The sequence below is a fragment of the Branchiostoma floridae genome, chromosome 13, assembly GCF_000003815.2.
Source record: "Branchiostoma floridae strain S238N-H82 chromosome 13, Bfl_VNyyK, whole genome shotgun sequence".
Classification (NCBI taxonomy): Eukaryota; Metazoa; Chordata; class Leptocardii; order Amphioxiformes; family Branchiostomatidae; genus Branchiostoma; species Branchiostoma floridae.
In genome coordinates this window covers 10,888,849-10,910,276 of record NC_049991.1, presented here as the reverse complement: position 1 = coordinate 10,910,276, position 21,428 = coordinate 10,888,849, and the positions used below count along the sequence as shown (strand labels likewise).

At 39.8% G+C, this 21,428-nt stretch overlaps 3 protein-coding genes across 5 annotated transcripts; 1 reads left to right on the top strand and 2 right to left on the bottom strand.

Annotated features, from left to right (window-relative positions):
* The first annotated feature begins 2 nt into the window (after positions 1 to 2).
* LOC118428945 lies at positions 3 to 20,052 on the top strand. Of its 2 annotated transcripts, XM_035839248.1 has the most exons (15): positions 3 to 101; positions 10,333 to 10,500; positions 10,956 to 11,084; positions 11,385 to 13,520; positions 13,761 to 13,835; positions 13,993 to 14,090; positions 14,259 to 14,712; positions 14,980 to 15,099; positions 16,530 to 16,631; positions 16,840 to 16,953; positions 17,136 to 17,224; positions 17,552 to 17,647; positions 17,981 to 18,034; positions 18,313 to 18,398; positions 18,617 to 20,052. In XM_035839248.1, exons 1-15 carry the CDS (start codon positions 33 to 35, stop codon positions 18,706 to 18,708), a joined length of 3,882 nt encoding a protein of 1,293 aa, XP_035695141.1. In that variant the 5' UTR covers positions 3 to 32; the 3' UTR covers positions 18,709 to 20,052. The 2 variants fall into 2 exon arrangements, with proteins under 2 accessions (XP_035695141.1, XP_035695142.1); XM_035839249.1 differs by lacking the exon at positions 17,981 to 18,034.
* Positions 2,749 to 6,036, bottom strand: LOC118428982. 2 transcript variants are annotated; one of them, XR_004832703.1, is made up of 3 exons: positions 5,914 to 6,036; positions 3,488 to 5,727; positions 2,749 to 3,062 (listed from the first exon to the last, which is right to left on the bottom strand). XR_004832703.1 is itself a non-coding variant. In XM_035839313.1 (2 exons), the coding sequence occupies exons 1-2, from the start codon at positions 5,977 to 5,979 to the stop codon at positions 4,900 to 4,902; spliced, it is 894 nt and encodes a 297-aa protein (XP_035695206.1). In that variant the 5' UTR covers positions 5,980 to 6,036; the 3' UTR covers positions 2,749 to 4,899. The 2 variants fall into 2 exon arrangements, 1 of the variants encoding a protein (XP_035695206.1); XM_035839313.1 differs by having other exon boundaries at positions 2,749 to 5,727.
* Positions 7,468 to 10,147, bottom strand: LOC118428977. Its single transcript, XM_035839304.1, has 3 exons — positions 9,757 to 10,147; positions 9,257 to 9,386; positions 7,468 to 8,862 (listed from the first exon to the last, which is right to left on the bottom strand). The coding sequence occupies exons 2-3, from the start codon at positions 9,350 to 9,352 to the stop codon at positions 7,945 to 7,947; spliced, it is 1,014 nt and encodes a 337-aa protein (XP_035695197.1). The 5' UTR covers positions 9,353 to 9,386; positions 9,757 to 10,147; the 3' UTR covers positions 7,468 to 7,944.
* Positions 20,053 to 21,428: the final 1,376 nt, after the last annotated feature.

Below are 21,428 nucleotides of genomic sequence, written 5' to 3'. Positions count from 1 at the left end.
TCAGGCTTATTCAATCGTTTTGATGCCATCTCATGTGCATACAAGGTCACGTGATCAAATACCAAAATATGGCGGGCGTTAGAATTTCAAGTTTGCGAGAGGTGAGTAAATATTGATAAATATTCGGTTATTAAGGGCATTTTAGTCGTTAAAGACATGTTGCCCATGAAAAGTGAAAACTAGATACATATTGTAATGTGAAAGAAGCCCTACGCTGTGCTTGAGGGTGTTTATACTTCGGATCTGTGTGCAGATATTGTTTCAGAGCTGCAACTGAAGGTTCAAGGACTCGACAAAGCTTAAGAAAACAGCGACTAGTGAAAGGTTATTTTATTGTTACAAATGGTTAAAGCTGACAAGATCTGATATATAAGTAGCAAGTTTGTATGAACACAACTTGTTATATATGTACGCATATTTCTTGGTTGTATAGTAGTCCCTCTAATCCCCTCTATACAGTATAGCGTCCTTGGTTATAATATACATGGTTAAGTTACCTTATAGTACAATTTTGTGGTGTGAGATGCTGTTGAATATTTGTACTCACTTTAATACTACTGTGTTAGAAAACTTGACATTCACGACCTGACAGGGAAAACATAATACGGTATAGTACCGTACTAGAGTTGGATGGCCTTTGCCCAAATATGGTCACTCATGCGTCTGTTGGCAAACTGAACACAAAATACATTTTGTATGATATGACTCATTGCCGAAAGCCGGTTAAGCCAGCCTTTTCTTTGTTCGATAAGGTCAGTAGCAAAATTGTAGCAGCATGTTGAGACTACAGCCTACAGGACTTGGCGGAAGCTACGAATTTGCCTGGAGAAGTTCTGCTTTGAGAGAGGGTCTGCATGCCTTTTTCCGTTAAGCGTTACGAGCCATTTTAATTCACCGTTAATCGTTACCGACCCGCTCTAATTCAACGTTAACCGTTATCGGTATATTCTTCGTGAAGCGTTATTGGTCGTTTTAATTCAACGTTAATCGTTATTTGTTATCCCGAATTCACCGTTAAGCGTTACCAAGAAATTCTTCGTAACCCGTTATACTATACACACGAAGTCAAATGCCAGATAGAACCCCTGAAAATGCAGGAAATTGCGTTTCAAAGGGTCCAGATTTCAAAATTTCCCGATTTCCCGGCCTTCGGCGCTGAACATGGCGCTGAACATATGTTGCGGAAGCGTCGCCCTCAAACCTCAGTTATCACTCATACATATTTCAGTGTCAAACATAGCTTAGTTTCGGACAGAAAGTTCTCCTAGAATGCAGAAAATGAGGTTTCTCCGGACCTCCATTGCGACGGCTAAATTGTGTCTTTGGCGCTCACGACGACATGGCGAAAATATGTTAGGGGCGTGGGTTTTCGCACCAAAAACTTTTCTCTCTAATAAAATGTCATTTAATTTAGCTTCGTCTTACGGCAAAATCTGCCCTTCAAAATGCAGTAAATGGCGTTTCAGACGGTCCAGATTTTAAAATTTTCCCGGACTTATATTGCAACGTCTCGTGCCTTCCGAGCTCGAAATGGTAAAAATATGTCGGGGCTCTTGGGGTGGAGGCCAAAGCTACGAGTATAATCATGTGTAATTTTATGAAAATGTTAAAATCAACCTAGCTTAGTCGGTCGGCAAAATTTGCCGAAAATACAGGAAATAGTGCGCATTTAAGAGGGTCTTGATTTTAAATTTTTTCGGCGCTCCATGTGCTGAAATAATAGTTCAATCCCCCTATAAGAAATTTGCTGTCGCCGTCTCTGTGGCGGGCCGGGAACTCTGCCTCCGTCAATTTACAGATATCATGGACATTGTCCCTGTCATTCCTCCAAGTTCTGGGCACCTTTTGCTTCTCACAATGCATTTTCACCCATTGATATAAGTACTCTAGCGTTGTATGAATAGGAATGCAGGTCAATGTTACTATTATGCTTTGTAACTCATTCTGAATTTACCGTTAAGCGTTATCGGGCCTCCTGAATTTACCGTTAACCGTTACCGGGCCTCCTGAATTCACCGTTAAGCGTTACCAAGACCCCCCCATGCAGACCCTCTTGAGACTACAGAGTACATAGTTCTATACTACTGTGCTATGTTATGGAAGACTGCAAGCTCTGATTTGATTGAAGTAGCAATGGACTGATGCATGTATATTTTCTATGACTTGATGATATTCAACTTCTAAGATTTAAAAGTTTGTACATATATGTTCTTAGGAAAACTTTTCTGTGTCCTCATTAACATCTAAATCTGTATAGGACTCATCACAATCATCAGGTATAACAATGAGAGGATAGTAGACTTTGGACACTATGTCCTTGCTTGGCTTGTACAGCTTGGTAGAGAAGAAATCCCATAACATCTTGTTGTAACCAGAGGTACCTATCACCAGTAAGATGTCCACAGCTGACAGCAGCTCACTATAGTTGGAGGACACACTTGTAGCTAGGACGCTCAGTTTGAACACAGCCAGGACTGAGCAGTAGGCAAACTGGACAAGGTAATTGAGAGCATACAGTGCCAGGCTCAAGAAGTACATGTAGTACACCTTGTGCCCTTTGCCAGGTGGGATGTGATGAGTCAGGGAAATGACAAGGAATGCATCAGAAATGTCTTTGAACATCCAGCCAAGAGCTGATTCAGCAATAGGGTTTGCATTTTTTTGAGAGAAGCCAATGGACATGTTCATCACATCCCATGCAAAGGCAACAAGGAATGATGATAGAAAACTCATGAACCATTTCTTAGATGCACATTTCAGAAATGACTTCTTGAAGCCCAGAAACCTGCCCTGTGTTTTGACCAGCAGAAGAAGGATGACTGTGTTGAACACGGATATGCCAACCTTCATCTTTGGCACTAAGAAGGGAGGTCCTAGCGCAGTGTTGTTGAAGTTTGTACAGATGGTTGGCATGCTCTTGTGGACTTTACACCAGGTGATCTGGAAATTGATGACGTTGCGGTAAGCGCTGAGGACGATGACACACAGATGAATCAGGAGGAGCAGATAGTAGCTCAGCTGGCCAGCCTTAACCATCTTTGGATGCATGTTCCCAATCTGATCTGAGAAAGAGTGATGGTCAAAAAAATATATTGTTGGAAATCTTGTTGTTTCTATGATTTTGAAATGTGTATTTGTATTAGAGCATTAGATTTTGAACAAATATGATCATATCTAAAATCATCTACTTGCTTGGAGTGTAGCATTTTTCAGATATTGGTTAACTTGTTTTAATTTGGCAGCTGCTTGAGGAAAGTCTGCTTTATCAGACTCAGAGTTGGACAATCAGGACTTCCCAAAGGCCAAGCTTGTTATCTAGGAGGAAGTGTTATTTTTAGACTTGGCCTTATTACAATTGCCATCTGAAAGCACCAGAAAGGGCCAGTATTTAGTGGATGCAAATGTTATATTCCCCTCTCACCATTACATTACATGTAGCTCTCAGATGTCTCAGACTCTCCAAAGATTTATTGAATGGTGTAATTACCTCAACTTCTGGAAGTCCCACAACTCAAATACAATTTCAGCCTTGCTTGGAATCGGCCCTACAAGTGAAAAAGAAAAATAACAATTTTACTGGTATTGAATACACATGTAGTCAGACTTGATTTGTTTAACGGATATTTTGAAGGACGAATGTGTTATAAAATGAAGAGTTGACTTGAAGATCATGTTGAGCCATTGTTCCATCACCCAAGCCAAATTTGACCTAAAAAATTGAACTTACTTACAAACAACTTCAAGTTGCAAAATGAATTTACTTACCTACAGTCTGCTCACTCTGCTGCTATGAAAAGTTGTGAAGTAGGAAAGAAGGAACTGATACCTACATGTGTAGCTAGTTCCCTGTTTCATGTATCTATGCTACACAGACGTAACCTGAACTTTGGTATGTTGAAAAGAAAAGATCCTGTTTGTGTCATTCATGGTCATTCACAGGGATTGGCTACCTTTGGGGAACTACATTTTCTGAAACCTGGCAAGCTTCCAAGTTCCAGGCTAGTCAATTGAACATCTGACATAGTATGATACAGTCCTACACCTACATACGTGTTACAGATTATTAATTGACCTTTCTAATTGAACTAGAGGACAAATGAATAAGAACTGATGTACCCTGTGTCAGACAAAATTGTAGTTTCACTATCTACTGACTTCCTTACTTTGCAATTACTTTTCAAAGAAACTATTGAACATTGAAAGCAGATCTGAAAGAAACGTTTTTAATTTTATACTTCACTCAGTTTATTGTTTGCACACTAGTTTCATAACATGTAATTGTTACTCCATCAATTATATTTTAAGTTATGGTAAATATATTATAATGGGTTCTGTAACTGCATGGCACATAGATTACATGTAATATGACGAGGAAATTGAATTTCTTGTCTTAACTTTCACTCTCTATAAAGTATAGAATACTGTATCTAATATATATCTGTGGTTGTTTCTTGCAAAACTTTTATCATATACATGTAGCCCTATCCAACCACATCAGTCACAAATTACGATTTTGTCAATTAGATTTTTAGCTCTCAATAGTTGTTGACCAAAAGAGTGTTTAACTTTATGGCAAGCTTGGCATGTAAAATAATTGGTGCTAGAATTGTTAATATATACATGTATATGACTATGAGTTTCACATATTTTCTTTCCTAATGCTATTCTTCAAACTCAGTAAATTGCTTTCTACTAAATTACTGTTTTATGTCATGAATAAACATAAACAATCTTCCAATATTAAGCACATAATCATTACATATGATTTCTATCATCACATTTGCTATATGCAATGTGTATAAAGTGCAATACATTTCCATGTAACGTGCACACATAATAACTTTACTGTTCCTTCAGGAGAGTGTTTGTCATGTCTGATGTGTCCTGTTCTTGATAACCTTATCGTCCCATCTCTCCCCTTATGTGCGATCCTGACTCTCCATTTGAACTGCCCATCTGCAAGTGCAGAGGGTTGTACACAGAGGCTACAATGTCCCTGTCAGATTTATACAGCTTAGTGGAGAGAGCATCATAGACAGTCTTGTTGTACCCTGATGTAGCCACAGTCAGCAGGATATCTATCATGGACCAGAACTGTGTTTTATTTGCTACAAGGCTGATCTTAAACACAGCAAGCACTGAGCAGTAGGCAAACTGGCCCAAGTAGTTAATGCTGTATACAACCACAGTGAAGCTGTACAGCAGGAAATACTTCTTGTCTTTGCTTGGTGGAATGTAGTGGGTTAGAGCTACCACCAAGACAGCATCAAGAATGTTTTTCATAAGCCAACCAAATGCTGTGATGGTTATTTGGAGTGCTTCAGAGTTTTGAAGTTCGATAGCGATTGCTGTGTTTATGAAGTCCCACGTTACAGCCATTGATAAAGACAATAGAAAACCCAGGAACCACTTTTGTGAAAGGCACTTTACAAAAGACAGTTTAAATCCATAGAAGTGACCATTGTGTTTGAGAAAAACAAAAAACAGGGGTGTATTAACTAGAGAAGTCACCAGCTTGAATTGGGAAGTAAAGTAGCGAGGCACGCCCAACTCAGTGATGGTAAAATTTGAGCAGAAACTGCCGTGACCCTTCTGGTTCTTGCACCATGTGTGTTGGAAGACTGTGATGTCATTGTAGATGTTGAAGCCAATAGCAAACAGGTGGGTGACCACCAACATGCAGTAGCCCAGCTGGCTTGCCTTCTGGATCATGTATTGTTTGTCATCCTGAAAGGAAATATAGTTACATGTATTTAAATTCATTGACATTCTATTAAACTAATTTAAAGCAAGAACCATAATGTCTATGACAGTGTTTCTATCCAGTATCACTTCCTCTCTCAATTCATTCACTGACAAATCAATAGTAAAGCCCTACTTTCACATGTCTTTGTGTCAACGTTGTATACTTACATTGGAAACTTTCACTGCTGAGTCCCTCTCGAGCAGTGCTGACTTCTCACTTGTAGATGAAGACATGTTCTGTAGTCGAGCCTCTGGGTCCGTTTGGTAGACTTTCACAAAATTCAGACAGCTTTGTTACACCTGTAGAAAGTTTTTAGTGAAATCAATAATGAGAGAGTACTATAAAACCATAGTACTACCTAAAACTACGGTACTATAAAATCATAGTCTTGAGTCCTGCCATGCTATCTTCATTCCAATTCCAACGGTCACCACTCCATGGCAGAGTAGTGACCGTTGAAAGCAGAATGGAGCTAGCAAGGCTCAGGACTCCTGGCCTGTGATTAAAAAACTTACTTACTAGTACCATATATGAATTTGTTGACATCTGTTCAAGTAGAAATATACATAAATTTGTGTATATATAAGAGGCCAGAGGAGGGTTGCAAGGCAGTATGCCCAGATGCGTTTATTCTATAGTTTTAAGCATAAGCTTGAACACTTCCCTATTTGGTGCTCTAAGGTACTGGAAGAATGCTAGAAGTGAATGGAAAAGTGGAAGGTACATACACCAACGCTGGGCTTAACTTATATAACTTAACATGTTCTGTGAACAGCAGCATTCCATGTGATTAGTACAGATCAATTTATATTCACCTCTACCTTCCCCACCCAGTCTCTATATATAACTGATAAGTCAAACTGTGTACACACCAACATGAATAGTCAACAATCAACATATCTAGAAGACTTCTACTAGATGGCACTGAATGGTTGCATTGATTGCAAAGTATCAATCTTCTTGTTTTCTTGGAAGTTGGAGCCCAAATTCATTTGTATGCAAAGACTTGTTTATCAATATTTCATTACAATGTCATGTATATTATTCATATCAGAATCAAAGAATTGTCATAACAAGATTGCATGTAACAAGAAATAAGAGAGGTGGTAACGTTAGACAATGTTTTGAATTTAAGATGTTAGGCATGCTATAATACTAGCACAATCTTCATCATATTATAATACTAGCACAATAAAACATACATACCTTAGGATTCTTACAAGTTTCAGTCCACAGTTATTGTTGAGTAGACTATGTAGCTGGCATGCATGTATCTCCTTATGCATACAATAGTTAAATGATTAGTCAAAGTTGCGATGAACCTTTCCAAGCTAATAATATATTCAATTGTGATTCACAGCTACCGAAACAAACTTCCTCTTTTTAACAGTGGTGCTTATTGTGGGTTCATGGATCCAGAGTATGTGTCCAAAATGGGAAGTGAATATGCTCCCTCAACCTTACAGTCTCATAGTGTGTGTGCAAGCAGAACTTCCTCTTTCTAATGCAGATTGCTGTGTACACATTACTTAGCATATTTTCTGTCCTTTTAACTTATTAAGGAAGTTGAAAAGGAAGTTGCAAGAACCATGTCTCATTTCAGCATTTTATTTTGACTGATCAATTGTTTTGTACATGTAGCACCTGTTTTAAGATTCGGGTCTTATAGATCTACATAGTGTATACATGTATTAATCTTTAATTTCTGTTGTAAGCTTTTTGATCTTCACCTATACAAGAACAGGTTAATGAGAGTATATAGATGGGTGTGCATATAATATAGGTATGTAAATTATCAACTAAAAACAACTTATTCCTACCTACAGCACATGTACTTAAATCTGGAACAAGATAAAATAGACTACGAGAAGGCAACAAAGGTTCTCGTGATATGGCTCGTCTCAATTTTTAAAGATGCAATGCAATAGCAGTTTACACATGAGAACAATATCAAGCCAGTAGTGAAACCTGACTATCAAACCATCTCATGTTTAGTGCATATGAGAAAAATCTCGTACCAATTTCGTAACTTGCTATGTATACAATATGATATTGTAATGATAATATTGTCTTTTATTATAATGTGATTTAATTACATTAGGTATATAATATATGATATACTTATATTAGATATATACTAGACACTGAAATCTTGACCATTACTGACTATATATGTTACACATACAATGTAGTGCTATTCAGGTCAAATTTGCCTGGTACTGGGTAGTACAGTTATTGTTGACACTAGCATCTCTTTCATTTCTGTTTTCCTCCTCATCCAAGGGTAAATATGAATTGTCACTGGGAATGACAAGAGGATAGTAAACAGTGGAGACAATGTCCCTGTCGGGCTTGTACAGTTTGGTGGTGAAGAAATCCCACACCATTCTGTTATATCCTGAAGCAGCAATAGTGAGAAGGATGTCGATGGAAGTGAAGAACTCATTGTCTGTGATTTTGGATACAAAGCTCATTTTGAAGACAGCAACAACCGAACAGTAGGCAAACTGAGCTAGATAGCTGAAGCCATACAAAGCAAGAGTGCAGACGTACATGCGATGCAGAGGGGTTGCCTTGGGAGGTGGAATATAATGGGTTAGGCCAATCACAAAGACAAAGTCAAACAGATTTTTAGTCATCCACATCAAGGCTGAAGCAGTAATATTGATAACGAAAGACAGATCTTTCTGTGATAAGCCAAACACTGCATTAGCTATGTTCCAGGCTAAAGCGAGACTCAAGCTCAAGGTAAAATTCAGAAACCACTTTTTGGTGAGGCACCTGCGAAATGACTTTATGAAGCCCAAAAACTGACCCCTTTTTGACATGAACACAAACATGATGATGGAGTTTGTCAGAGAGATCAAGATTTTAATCTTAGGAATGAGGAACTCGGGCAGGCCCAGGTCCTTGGACAGGGTTGGGTCGTCCCATGTTGAGTTCCAGCAGGACAGGTTGGCTGGAGGGTGTGTTGCGTCCCTCTGTTTTTCACACCAGCGGTCATAGGTGGTTCTGCCATTGCGGTAGATGCCGAGTATAACAACAGCCAGGTGTATCAGGAGGAGTAGGTAGTAACAGCCTCGCAGTACTTTGTAGATTACTGGCTTCCATTCTTCCTGTAGTAAAAGTACATGTATTGTATGATACTCTGTGATCAAAAAGCTTTTTTGCATTGTCAATTTGTCACAAGCTAAATCCATTTTTGGCAATGTTGTCTTGACATGTTAATGATTAATTTAGTATAGCATCAAAATAGTTTGTCATCAACTGAAAGGCTGAGATTAACTATCTGGAAGTCATTCCAATTCAACTTCCTCTTCTCCTGTTTTGGTAGCTTTATCCAAACCACAGACCAGTGTCTGTTTGATGGAAACCTCCATGGTAAAAGCTGGCCCTTATCCAGGCTTCAGAACAATAATGAATAGAAAAAACCTACTTTCACAGTAAAAGTACTTTTTTAATACATTTGTTTGGTTATAGAATTCACGTGTTCGTGCGCGGTACACTTACGTTGGAAACTTTTGAGCCCCTCCTGAGCAGTGTAGACTTTAAAGTCTTCCTGACGGATGAGCCTCTGTTGATGTGTAGCCGGGCCTCTGCATCCATTATGCTCGTAGACTTTCTCACTACTTTGTTACACCTGTAGAAGATTTTGATAGCTTGATTAATAAATAGTATAAGAATTGCATTTGATACTGAAGCAATATTTCCTAAGTAAATGAATATGTAAATTTTATGATTATATCCATGGTACACTCCACTAAATTACCATCCTGTCACATACCAGTAACTGCATGCAATCGAGCTTTTGCCTACTGGCTTTCCATTACTTTTGAAAAAATTAATTTTAGAGAGACAGACAGGGTATAATTGAAAAGGAGACAGGGTATAAGATCACTTTGTACAATATGTAATTATAAACAATGGCAATTGTTCTTGCCTGCCATGGTTAACTAGAAATGAACACTATCAAACATGGAAGGGTGACAATGATTTACAAGTCGCCTTACCTGCAATAGTTACATGAGATGCATCAACTGATAGTAAAACAGGTGCTGGTAGTTTGGACAGTTATGTAGACTGTTGTGGTGTGAGCTGCTTCTTGTGAATGGCTCCCCAGAAGGAAGTACCAGTAAGAAATGCAAAACTTGACATATCAGTTGTTGGCTGTCCCCCAGAATTTGCATGCTCACTTCCTCTTGGAGACTGCACACAAGTTCCCCTTTCTAGTCCCTACTTTTTGATCATTCACCGATAACGGGCCATTGTAAGATATTCATATGGGCTACCATCAGTATTAAAGGAAGCAAATGTGGAAGAAGATGTAGGCTTTTAAGATTGTTTAGATCTTTTTATGTGCACATGCAAATTGTAATTGTCCAAACGAGTATGTATTCAGTTTTAATTTTATTCTCTTTAATCATAGTCTAAAAACTGTTCTAATTTGGTTATACTTTCTTTCTTGATAGTTTGGTTGTAACACACTCTTACTAATATATTGGTTGTAGTTAACCAGATATTGCCAAGATAAGGATTTAGCTTAAAAACCTAAAATCACTTTTCATATCTTTGCTTTACATTTGCAGGTGCCCACTTCCCTGTCTGCAATGCCTGAGTTTATGGACTTCCTGCAGTCCCAGGCTGAGGCACTAGATGTCCTCACACAGAATATGGAGACTCTGGGAAGGGAGGAGGAAGACACAGGTTTCCAATCATGCATCAGGTTCAATGGGATTCCAATACTCCCACCTGTGGTACGTGGATAGACAACGAAGTAATTTTGATATTTAGAAGCTTAAAAGCCTTTTACAAAATGCAGTGCTCTCCCAGGACCCGTCCTTCAATCCCAGGATGGAAATTTGCTTGTCGGGATGGACAAAATCTTCAACCATTCATCCCAAAAATCTGAACTTCATGACATGAAACTGTTGAAATTTATTGTGATAAGCCAAAAATGACAGATTTATCAACATAAGTCAACAACATGGCTCTGAAACAATGGGTGGGATGGAAAAAACTAAAAGCTAGAGACAGCTCTGGCAAAGAAGTTGAACTATACAATTTGTGTGAGAGCTCTAGATGATTTACCATAGATAAACATACAGCCTGTTTGAGTTGATAACAGAAAAAAAGATAATGTAAAGGAGGACCAAATCTTGTCATACTCTTCACCTTACATGTACACCCATTTTGTGATTGTCCCACCCAGATGGATGAAGGGCGCTGCCTGGAGATGCAGCGTTACAGACAGCTGGCTGCAGGAGTGGAGCATAGACTGGCTGTACAGCGGAGGGACAGACTTCTCAACAGAGTGCAGACAGTTATCCAGAAGATTGAGGTGTTAACATTAATTCTATCCTTCAGAATAGCAACATGATTTTCATTTCCTATTAGTAATTACCTTTCCTGAATTTTGTTGTTGTTGGCAGGAACAAGTCTCAACTGAACCTGTCAATTTTAAAAACACTTGCAAGGTGCATTAGAATCGCTGCATAGAGAACACCAGCTTCCACTGAAGTTACAGCTTAGCTTATAGGCAGAAAACATCAGGTAGCTTGTGAAATAGAATACAAAAAGCAATGTATGTCCACCTATTGTATCTGCAGTCTTCAGTTAACTCTATTGTTTTGTTTTCCAGGAGAGGAGAACCCCAACCCCAGTCACCAGTCCTGGTATGAGTGGTGGGGAGCAGTCCGGTGTCAACACAGCCTCTTCCTCGCACAACATTCCATCCATTCCTTACAACCCTCTCAACTACTCCTTCCATGATTCTCAGTCTGACACTCTGTCCTCATCAGGTAGAGACACTCCAAGAGACAAAAATCCAGACCTGCAGAGTAATGATTCAGACACAAAGTTTGGTCATGAAAGAGATGTTTCAGAACTTCATTCAGGTAGATGTGACGAAGGCACTGTTGATGAATCAAGGCCGAGATACAGTAGGGAGTCAAGCAATCAGTCCAGTGAAATTGGAAGTGATCCTAATAAGATGAGTTATGAGTCTCAGACAGTTGTTGAGAGAAGAAAGTGGTCCTCTGAGGGAGAGGATAGCACAGTAGGACAGTCACCATCCTCTGATGGTTTTGAGTGTAGGGTGCGATCCAAGACAGAATCTACAGTGGAGTCTGAAACAAAGGAAAGAGTGGACAGTACTTCTGGTGATGACTGGCAAGGGAAGGACAGGTCCAACACAGAGACCACAGAGGGGAGCTTAGAAGAGGTGGATTACTATGGTATGAGCCTGCAGAATTTGATACGCAAATCGGTGGAAGAACAAAAAGCAGACAAAAGCCAACAGAATGCGGTTCAAACTCCGGCCATTAATCCTGCAACCTCAGATAGTGGACCAATGATAGTTAATTTCAGTGCAAATAAGGGGGATGTCAGGGATGATGTATTGGACAATGATAATGCAGAGATCAGTAGCAGTTGCAATATAGAGGGACCAAACATCACAAGGCAGCTTAAAACTTCTTCCTCGTTTGAAGGTGATTCAAAGATGGAAAGGTCCAGCCAATTCACGAGCAGTAGCAGCAGCAGTGACAGCACCCTCAACAGAACCATCATAGCCAAGGATGAAAGCTTGCAGGACAAACTCACAGAAGTGCAAGGGGAAAGTCCTGGCCATGATGACAACAACATACAGGGTATGAAGAGTACATTAGAATGTGCAAATGTTTCTGACAATCAAAATGAGTCTAATACTAAGGATCTCAACAAGGATGCTGACATATCACAAGGGGGCCAAGAGAGTACTGTGGACAGTGGTGTTGGCACAGCAGAGTCCAGAATCCGTTCTGGTACAGATGACAGTGTAACAAGTTTGCTGGGAGAGTACACACCTCTTCCAACCGTCAGTCCCAATGTGACACCAGACGTCTCTGACATCTTGCCTACTGGTGGTCCTACTGTGCAATCTGACATTTCAGACAGTCTTCCACAACCAGGTGGAGAACAAAGGACAAGCACAGCGAACCCAGGACAAGACCACAAGCTTCCTGAGTCCACTGAAGAACCATCTGTGCACACTCAGACACTGACAACCAGTTCCATGTTCTTCATGAGTACTGACGAGTCCCTCAATACCGTAGCCCAGTCCTGCACCCTTCCCATCAGCCCTGTGTCAGAGGACAGTGATGCGACTTTGAGGGATGTTAATGACTTTGAGGAAGAACGAAAAAGTGCAACTCCAGTTGTTCTAGACAATCAACAGACCAAACCAGATGCAACAGCTGCAGACAAACATTTGTCAAAAAATGACATATCTGTCCATTCTCCTGATGCCAAGCAATCCTCACATGAAGGCCAAGACTTGACTACAAAGAAGGGTGATGAGGTTTCGACACCTAAGCATGTTCGCAGGGGCTCCTACACCCTGGAGATGCCGTCCCCTGCACTGCTGCAAGCAGAGGAGAAACAGAAGGTCAGCCCAGAAGGGAGAAGTGACTACCTTGTTCGAGAACCAGGACAGTTTCCTGTTCCAAGCCGACAGAATGCACAAAGAAGTGGTGTTTATCTGCCTGACAGTGGATTTATGACTACATGTAGATACAATAACACTGCACCATCTACAAGTGGAGCAAGCCTCCTTCCAACAACTAAGTCTGTAAAAAGTGTGACAACACCCCTTGAACAACATCAACATGGACAACAAACCCAACATACCTCTAGACCTGACAGTACAGCCCCTGCATCAGGGGAAACACAGAGAAACTCTGCACTTGATGCTGAGGCTTCTCATGTACCAACAATCAATCCTGAGTTTCTGGAGCAGGTTAGTTCTTCAAGCTCTTAAACTCATAATTTCACAAGGCTAATAATGCATAAAGTCACCTCATATCATTGTAGGTCAATGAATCTCTTTATTGAACCCAATTGACTAATTATGTCTTTCTAGTGCTGCAGAAGGACTAGGGTCTACCAGTATACACAAAGTTGTTGGTATGAATTAAGACAAAATGTATTTTAATCAAAAGGAGGAATCTTGAAATGTATATGAATCCATGTCTTCCAGGAACTTCAGAAGTATGAGGACCTGAAAGCACTAATGCAGCATCAGCACAAGATGCAGCTGGCACTGCTGATGCAGGTAAAACATATTTCAGCTCATCTGTGGGGCCCAATCTGCTTTGACATGTACTACATGTATTTCTACACCTATAATAAAGGTTCACTGATAAAATTCTAAAAGGGATAAACCTGTTGTGTGGAAGAAACCAGGTACAGTTTGCTGATTTCTGTTTCAGGAGCAAGAGAGGCAGCGGCTCGCCATGCACCAGGAACTGGAACTGCAGGAAGAAAGGATCAAAATGCAGAAAACTAAACTTGAAGAACAATACAGCAGGTTGGTTGGGAAACTCTGTTTTAAAATGTTATACTGAAGAAAGATTACATCTGTGTGTTGTTTCCTCCTAAATCTGATGTTACTTTTTATAGAATTATAATTCATGTGAATACTAACCTTTTATCATAACTGAATCCTTGTTGGCTTACGTTATTTCTGGACCCATAGGCAGGCAGAGATTAGTGAGCAGGAGAGATGGACTGAATCAGCCGCAGCCTTACGACGGCTGGAGGGCAGAGATGCACTTCCACCCTCTCCAACCCACAACTTCAGCAGACCCATCCTTCATAGGACAGCACCTGTCTCAGCAGCATCTCAGCAATACAGTGTGACTCTTCCCGGGACCAGAACCATGGATCCTTCCTTCCCAACCCATGCAATATTATCAAAAGGACAGCTTTCAGATGCATCCGTCCCGACTAGTGAAGGTGCTGGATGGCGGCACACTCAGTCTGATACCAGCACCAGTTATGCCTCCCCCAGTCCCACACATAGCCAAACATCCTGGACATCACAGAGGAACCCTGTTAATGTGGGGGTGCAGGAGCCGTTTGTCTGGCATGGCTCACCTGTACCCAAACCTGAGGTCCCCCCACCGCTCAGGATGACTATACATGACTTGGTAGGATGAGCTAGTGTTTTCACATTCTTTCACATTCAACTTGATTATTTAGGTTGAGCATATTCATATGAGTACATGTAGTTTTGTCTACCAACAAGAATGCCAAAATGAACTTACCTTTTTAATTTCCAGAAGTAATTTCCACCTGTGAAATACAGTGATATTCAATGTTTCATTACATTGTGTAACAGCTGGGTGTATTTTCTGAATGTCTGTTGAATGGTGCAATATATGTCCCTGGTGGTAACATTGTGTTTTACCTTTCAGACTGATGTGCCACCTCGCTTACAAAGCAAGTTTGAGCGACTGTCAGCAGCTGTAAAGGGTTACCTGACTAGGAGACTCCTCAGGACTGAGAAGCTGCAGGCTTTAAGGAAAACCATCAAGGTACAAAATTACAGTTGACCTCAATTACATGGAGAGCACCGCTCTGGCTTCAGCCTAATAAGACAGATTGATTTAGGTATTGGTATCTACGCCTACAACCTGACACACAGGTGTTACGATGCATTAGACTGATTAAAAAGCATGCTGTTGCCATGGTTCACATAGGAATATGTTAACCTGATTACCTTGGTATCAGCCTGACTCCTTTACTTCATTAACCTAATTGAGGGATGCATTCCACTTAATTATCCAGACCTTGCCCCTGGCTTATCTGTTAATCTGTATTGCCTGTGTAAAAAATGCCTCAGTCTGAAGAGCTTTGTTTAAAACCAAAACAATACAGACTTCTGCAGAGGTGGTCTCTCTCAAAAAGGAATTAATGCAGAACCTGTTCTTGCTATAGTTTGGATTTTGATCAATTCTAGTGATAAATGTAGGCTTCTGATATCATCTTCATACTTTGATAAACATGTAATTGTGCTGCAGTTCCCATGTTCGATTAGTAGAAATTCAGCCCACTTAACTGTCATCAAGGGTCAAGGGTCAGATCCAAGATGGCCGCATCCTTGGATCCTGCTGCACATGGGATGTGTATCCATCTCCATCATCTGTGTGGAGGGTCTCTTGTAGGCCAATTTTAGTGTTATTGGATGTAGATGACAGGGTTTAATGTGTCCTTATGTTCATTTTTTGTTTTGTTTACATAGTTAGACCGCATGACAAGCCAATATCCAACAGCCTTTCTGCCCCCCTCCCACTCTTGTTTATATATATTTTTATTGACTTTTTCTTCAATTACTTTGGCCCATCAACATTTCTATAACCCACTTTAGCAGTTTTCCGTCCCTCTTCGATAAGGGACAGGATCTGGCAGCCCTCGACCCCTCCCCCTACTCAGGGTTACCGAGTTGGCCAGACAGGGGTCATCAGCTGGAGTGGAAGCAGCCTGTCTAAGGGATGAGCTCCCCGATACAAAGCTCCTACCTGACCTGGGGTAGCTTCATTGCGGCAGCTGGCGATAAACTGACAGACTGGTGTGATGGATGATGTGATACTGATAGCCCAGTTAGTGCGGTTACAGGTTGGCGTCAGGAAGGATATCCGGCCGTAAAAAACCCTATCCAAACCGAAATGGAAAGTTCTTCATATATATACAGATAAAGGCACAGGCAGTGCCGGTAGCAGTCACCGACGAGCAGCCGGTATTGTTGCGGGCCTCGCTGACTTGCGGGTGCGGAAGGTAGGGTCCGGCCATCGAGGCAAACCATGGTGTTGAAGCCCAGAGCTGGACTCACTGGACGGACCAGCAGCATGGAAGCACAGTGTGAAGACTATCCGACTGCTGCCTACCCCTGTGACAGGGATCCCAGCAGCAGTATAATCAAAAATGGATACGACGATTAACTGTCAGCTGTTTTGTCGCTGTACAGGACACGACTGAGTTGATCATGAGTCTGCAGCAGGAGACACCCATTAGGAAGGGGATGGTGACGACACAGGATGCAGAACTGGTGCAGAGGGTCATGGTGCAGGTGGGAACTCTTACATCACTTCTTACTTTCCAATGTCTCTAAATTCTAAGTAACACTATGAACTCAAATGTTGCATACCAGATGTTTTGCATCTATTATGAATAATGATGACAACTCTGTACTTGCTTAGTAAGTTTATGTTTATTCTATTTAATCCTAACAATAAAATGATTTTCAGACTTTAAAATGGTCCCATTTGTTCCCACAGTTGCAGGCAGCTCTCCTGGAGGTCCACGATGTTTTCTTCCAACTGCCAGTTCAAGGTCAGATGGTCATCATCAGTCACGATCGCAACATTCAGGAGGAGAGGAAGATGAAGATGGTACCTTGGATCTGTTAATGTTTCACTTGTACAAGAAATAGGTTCATTCTATGCCAGAAAAAAATTTACACATAAATGCTGGACCAACAAGGGTTATAAGATAAACCACAAAAAGTTGTAAATCTTTCATACTTTCATACTTAGATTTTAGTGCCAAGAACCTTCTTTTTATTTCTCTGTAGAATAAAGCAGAGCCCAAAGCTGCTGAGAAGAGACCCAGTCGTCTATCCAGTGCAACCCAGAAGGCTCTGCAGAGGAAACGTCAGATCAGGTAATTATAATAGCTGATTGATAAAGTAACTTTCAATATTAATTGTGATTTGTTGGTATAATATAGTCAGTGACATTGGTGTATTAGCATTGGTAGCCTTGTGGTCAGGGTGACAGACTCAGGATCCTCATCGGAGTGAAGTGAAGAAATTTGTGTTAAGGGCCTGTCATGACTTTGTAGCCAGAACCTTTGGAGCCTGAGTATGCCACCTTAACCAGACAAACATAACTACATGTAGATAGCATTACATGTCTAACCTTCAGTGGTAAAGAGTCCAGTAGTACTATAAAGACATCACTGATATGGTTCTGTCTGTGCTGTTGTCAGGGCGGCAGAGGCTGCAGTGTTTGGTCATTCCCTGACAGCTCCTCCAAGGTCAAGTTCCACCAGTCCCAGCAGAAGGAAGAACACCATCAACCCAAGGTACTGTTTGAAATTGGAACCCCAGCTTAATCTTCTTGATCTTAATTCCATTGAAATGATTTCCTACTATGAGTTGTATTGGAGTATGTATCACATATCTACATGTACCTCATGTTTTCTCTATTCAAATCACCATCCTCCCTGTACACCTTTCTGTTCGTAGGGATCACTTATATCTGCTGGCTAGTATTAAGAATGAAATTTTTTTCATAATCTAGTTTAGAGAGCACATGTTGACAGAAATTTTTGTAAGTTATGCTTGTAGTGTTTTCGTTCAGCTCTTTCTTGTTTTGTTGAGAAAAGCCCTAAACCGGGAAGACTCTGTTGTTCCAGGATTCTAAGGCCTATTCAGGGATCCTCCCCTGTAAGATCAGGGACTTGGAACAGGTACTGTCTGCTCACTGTTTTGAAAGCTCTTGTGATCTCATACCATTTTATGTGTGAACAAACAACATATTTCCTAATGAATTATGAAATGAATTCTTAAAAAGTGTTGACATGATTCCACTGGAACAAAAATTGATCCTTGGTGGGGCAAGCACTTCACTGTTAAACTAACATTTTCCTTTTCATCCTGCTTGCTTTCATTACAGTTTTGTTAGTCATACTTTTGGCAAATTGTTTTACTTGGTTAACAGTGCAGTTTTGTATACCTTTGAAATTAGGGCTGCGAAACAAGCAACCAAAGCCTCTGAAGTTCGTCCAAAGACGGCACCAAACCTGAATAAAGAAACAGGCAAACCTGCAAAAGGTGAGCATAGAAATACGTGTTACTGCATTGGATATTGATAATCATCAAGCATATCAGTGAACCATAATCTGTTGAACAAAATTTTTAATTTTCTAGTCAAGTTAAAAATGTGATAGTAGTTAAAAGATCACAGGTTACCTTCATTCTGATTGCCAGTATACTGATAGGTTGTTCTACTAAAATGTGAGTTCCAAATACTGTAACTTCTTCCTTCACAGCAACATCAGGACCCAAGACTGCCAGGAGAAGCCTGTATCCAGCAGTCAGTACAATGCCAGCAAAAGGAAAGAATACTAAGTATAGGAAATAAAGAGCAAAAGATTTCACAAAAATAAGTTATGAAGTCTTAGAAGGGAAATCAACTTGGTTGTTGTTGGTTTCATTTTTTCTTGAACAGAAAATTTTTGCCATAAACTTGTCTGATCTGAGGTATTGATCGTTTATTGTTAGACTTTTGTATTGATTACAGTTGCACTTACAACATTGCAAATAGATCAATGCATCATTAGTTGCATTTATTTTGTTTCCAGCTGAGAATTACTGTATGAAAAAAGTGTACTGTGTAATAAGATGGAACAAGGAGCTTAGATGTGACACCGTTGGAGTAATATACAAATATTTGTCCGAAAGATTGATAAATATTACAATTAAATGTCTGTTATTTTCAAAAGCTGTTGTTCTAAAACAATGTTATTTGGTTAATTCTGTTGTCTTTTTGGTGCATGTTAAATCTTCCAGTTTCAGCTGAAATTAGTAAATGAGGTTAAAGCAAATGAATGTTAAGAAAGCAATAGTATGTTTTACAAGTATTTTATAGTTCATCATATTTGGGAACGCAGCACACATATCAGCAGAGTGTAATAGATAACACATATCAGCAGAGTATAAATGCCTATGACTGTGCAAACCAGTGACTTGATGCGGAGATTCTAATTTTATCACACAACTTTATGTCTCACATGCAAAGTGCGGAAAATCCAGACACTTGTGTATTTGCTGCATCATGTATGTGTAATAAAATGTCCAATGTCAACTTGGTGATGGTGACTAAATAAAGAGAATATTGCACAGTGTGATTTACCTGTTTGATGGAATACTGTTCTGAATGTCTTAACTCTATTATTGTAGGTACTTTTGCAAAGAGGCTTGGGTCAGCTATCTTTTATATGAGGCTTAATGAGCTGACAACTGATGCATTTATGTAGGTTTTCTTTTCTTTTTTATGCTCTGTTTTCTTTATCTCATGACTCTAATGAAGGTTTGCTTTTAAAAAATTAACATAATCTCTGGTTTCTTCCATAGTCATTTTTAAGTGGATTAGGCCTATCTAATGACAGATTAATCTGATTGCTATGGACTAATCCCTGTTTGAAAGATAACAGTTCCGTGCTTGACTCAGCACCTGCTCCTACTCAGCATCTCCTATCCCAGCTTTTCAGCAGCTTTGGTAGATTATCCAGTGACATGTTTTCCTTGTACCACTGTCATATGTTTGTGTACTCTTATTTTTCAAATTCAACTCTTTTACATTTGAGTATGAGTTTGTATGACTATAAATTGTACAATTGATTAGTCACAAGACATGGTCCTTTCAGAAATAAAAGCAATAACCAGAAATACTTGTTGTATCTGTCAACTAATACATCATGCAGCCCTTGAAAATTGCATTACTCTTACTTTTTTTTCAACCAACACTTTTTCACTCAGTAATTTGCATAGAAACTCAGTAATTTGCATAGAAACTGACAACAAACCTAGTGGTAAAATCAGGCTTTCCTTTTCAAAGACTAAACTGCGAACCTTTGTTTTCAATGTTTGAAAGAGCCGACTGCAGTCAGATGTATCCACGCTAGCTGTAAGTGTTTGTTTAATGTGTTTGTGGTGCGGTAACACTTGGCCACTCAAGTAGATACTGTAGTGTGAGGGCGATTACTCACCTTTGAGTCATGAAGCAGCTGATCTTTGAAAAGGGATTTCGGTAACTTAAAGAGATTTAGAAGCAAAGGAGTGTTTCTTTGTCGGGTAACAAACAAGTCTTGGCAATTTTCTCAAGGGCTCTTGTAATTTTTTACTACATACTACCCCTTACTTACATAAGCAATTGTCAAACGTTTATAATCCTTAAGATAAACAACTTAGAAATGATCTAAGCTTATATGTGGCAAAACAGTTGCTTATGATGCAGGACAAATGGGTAGTTTCAACAAAGTAAGACTCGTTTTACTCCTTGTGCCCATTCATTGAGGAAAAAGTAGTGAGCAGGAAAAGTTAAGATGTAAAAAAAAAGGCTACTGCTGAAGGCTTCAGCATAAACAAGCATAATTTACCTAGTGATGACAATTGAATTATTGTAATGTTACATGTGATGTGTTATGACCATATAATTTGTAGCTAAGTAGCTAATTGAATTTGCTTATGCACCCCATTGAAAGAAACCAGGAAATATGATTTGTTATCAGAAAATAGATACCAGACGATTCTTCAATGTCCAAGCAGATGTTGGATATAGATTTAGTTTTTTTTCACACCTGACTCCCAGGAAAAAGTCATCTATCAAATAATAAAAAAGTGAATGCATACCTAGATTTTACTAAAATATATGATACAAGATCACTGACTGTCAATGTTTATTTTCATTGTAAAACTGTTAGACAAACAAGCCAGCGTATTTTCGGGTGCTTTTAATTAATCAATGTGAGTTTTCAATCACATTGAAACTGCGTTGAATCAAGGTAGTCAACGAACAATTAGATTATTATCGATTGCCTTGCTCATTTGAAAACATTTGCAAGACAAGAGGATGACTAACGTGCTATGTGTAAACTTTTCACAGTTCTCTGTAAAGCGACCCGCCTATCAATAATAGCGGTGAATGGAGTTTTTCGTGGGCTTTTGACATGCAAATTTTCAGTCCAGACTTTCTACAAAAGGGATACGATGACCCAGGACCAAGCGTAACGGCCCATCGACTGACCTCCTTAGTGTCTATGTAATGGTCAGAAATATTCGGAGCTTTCATCCACTTTGTTG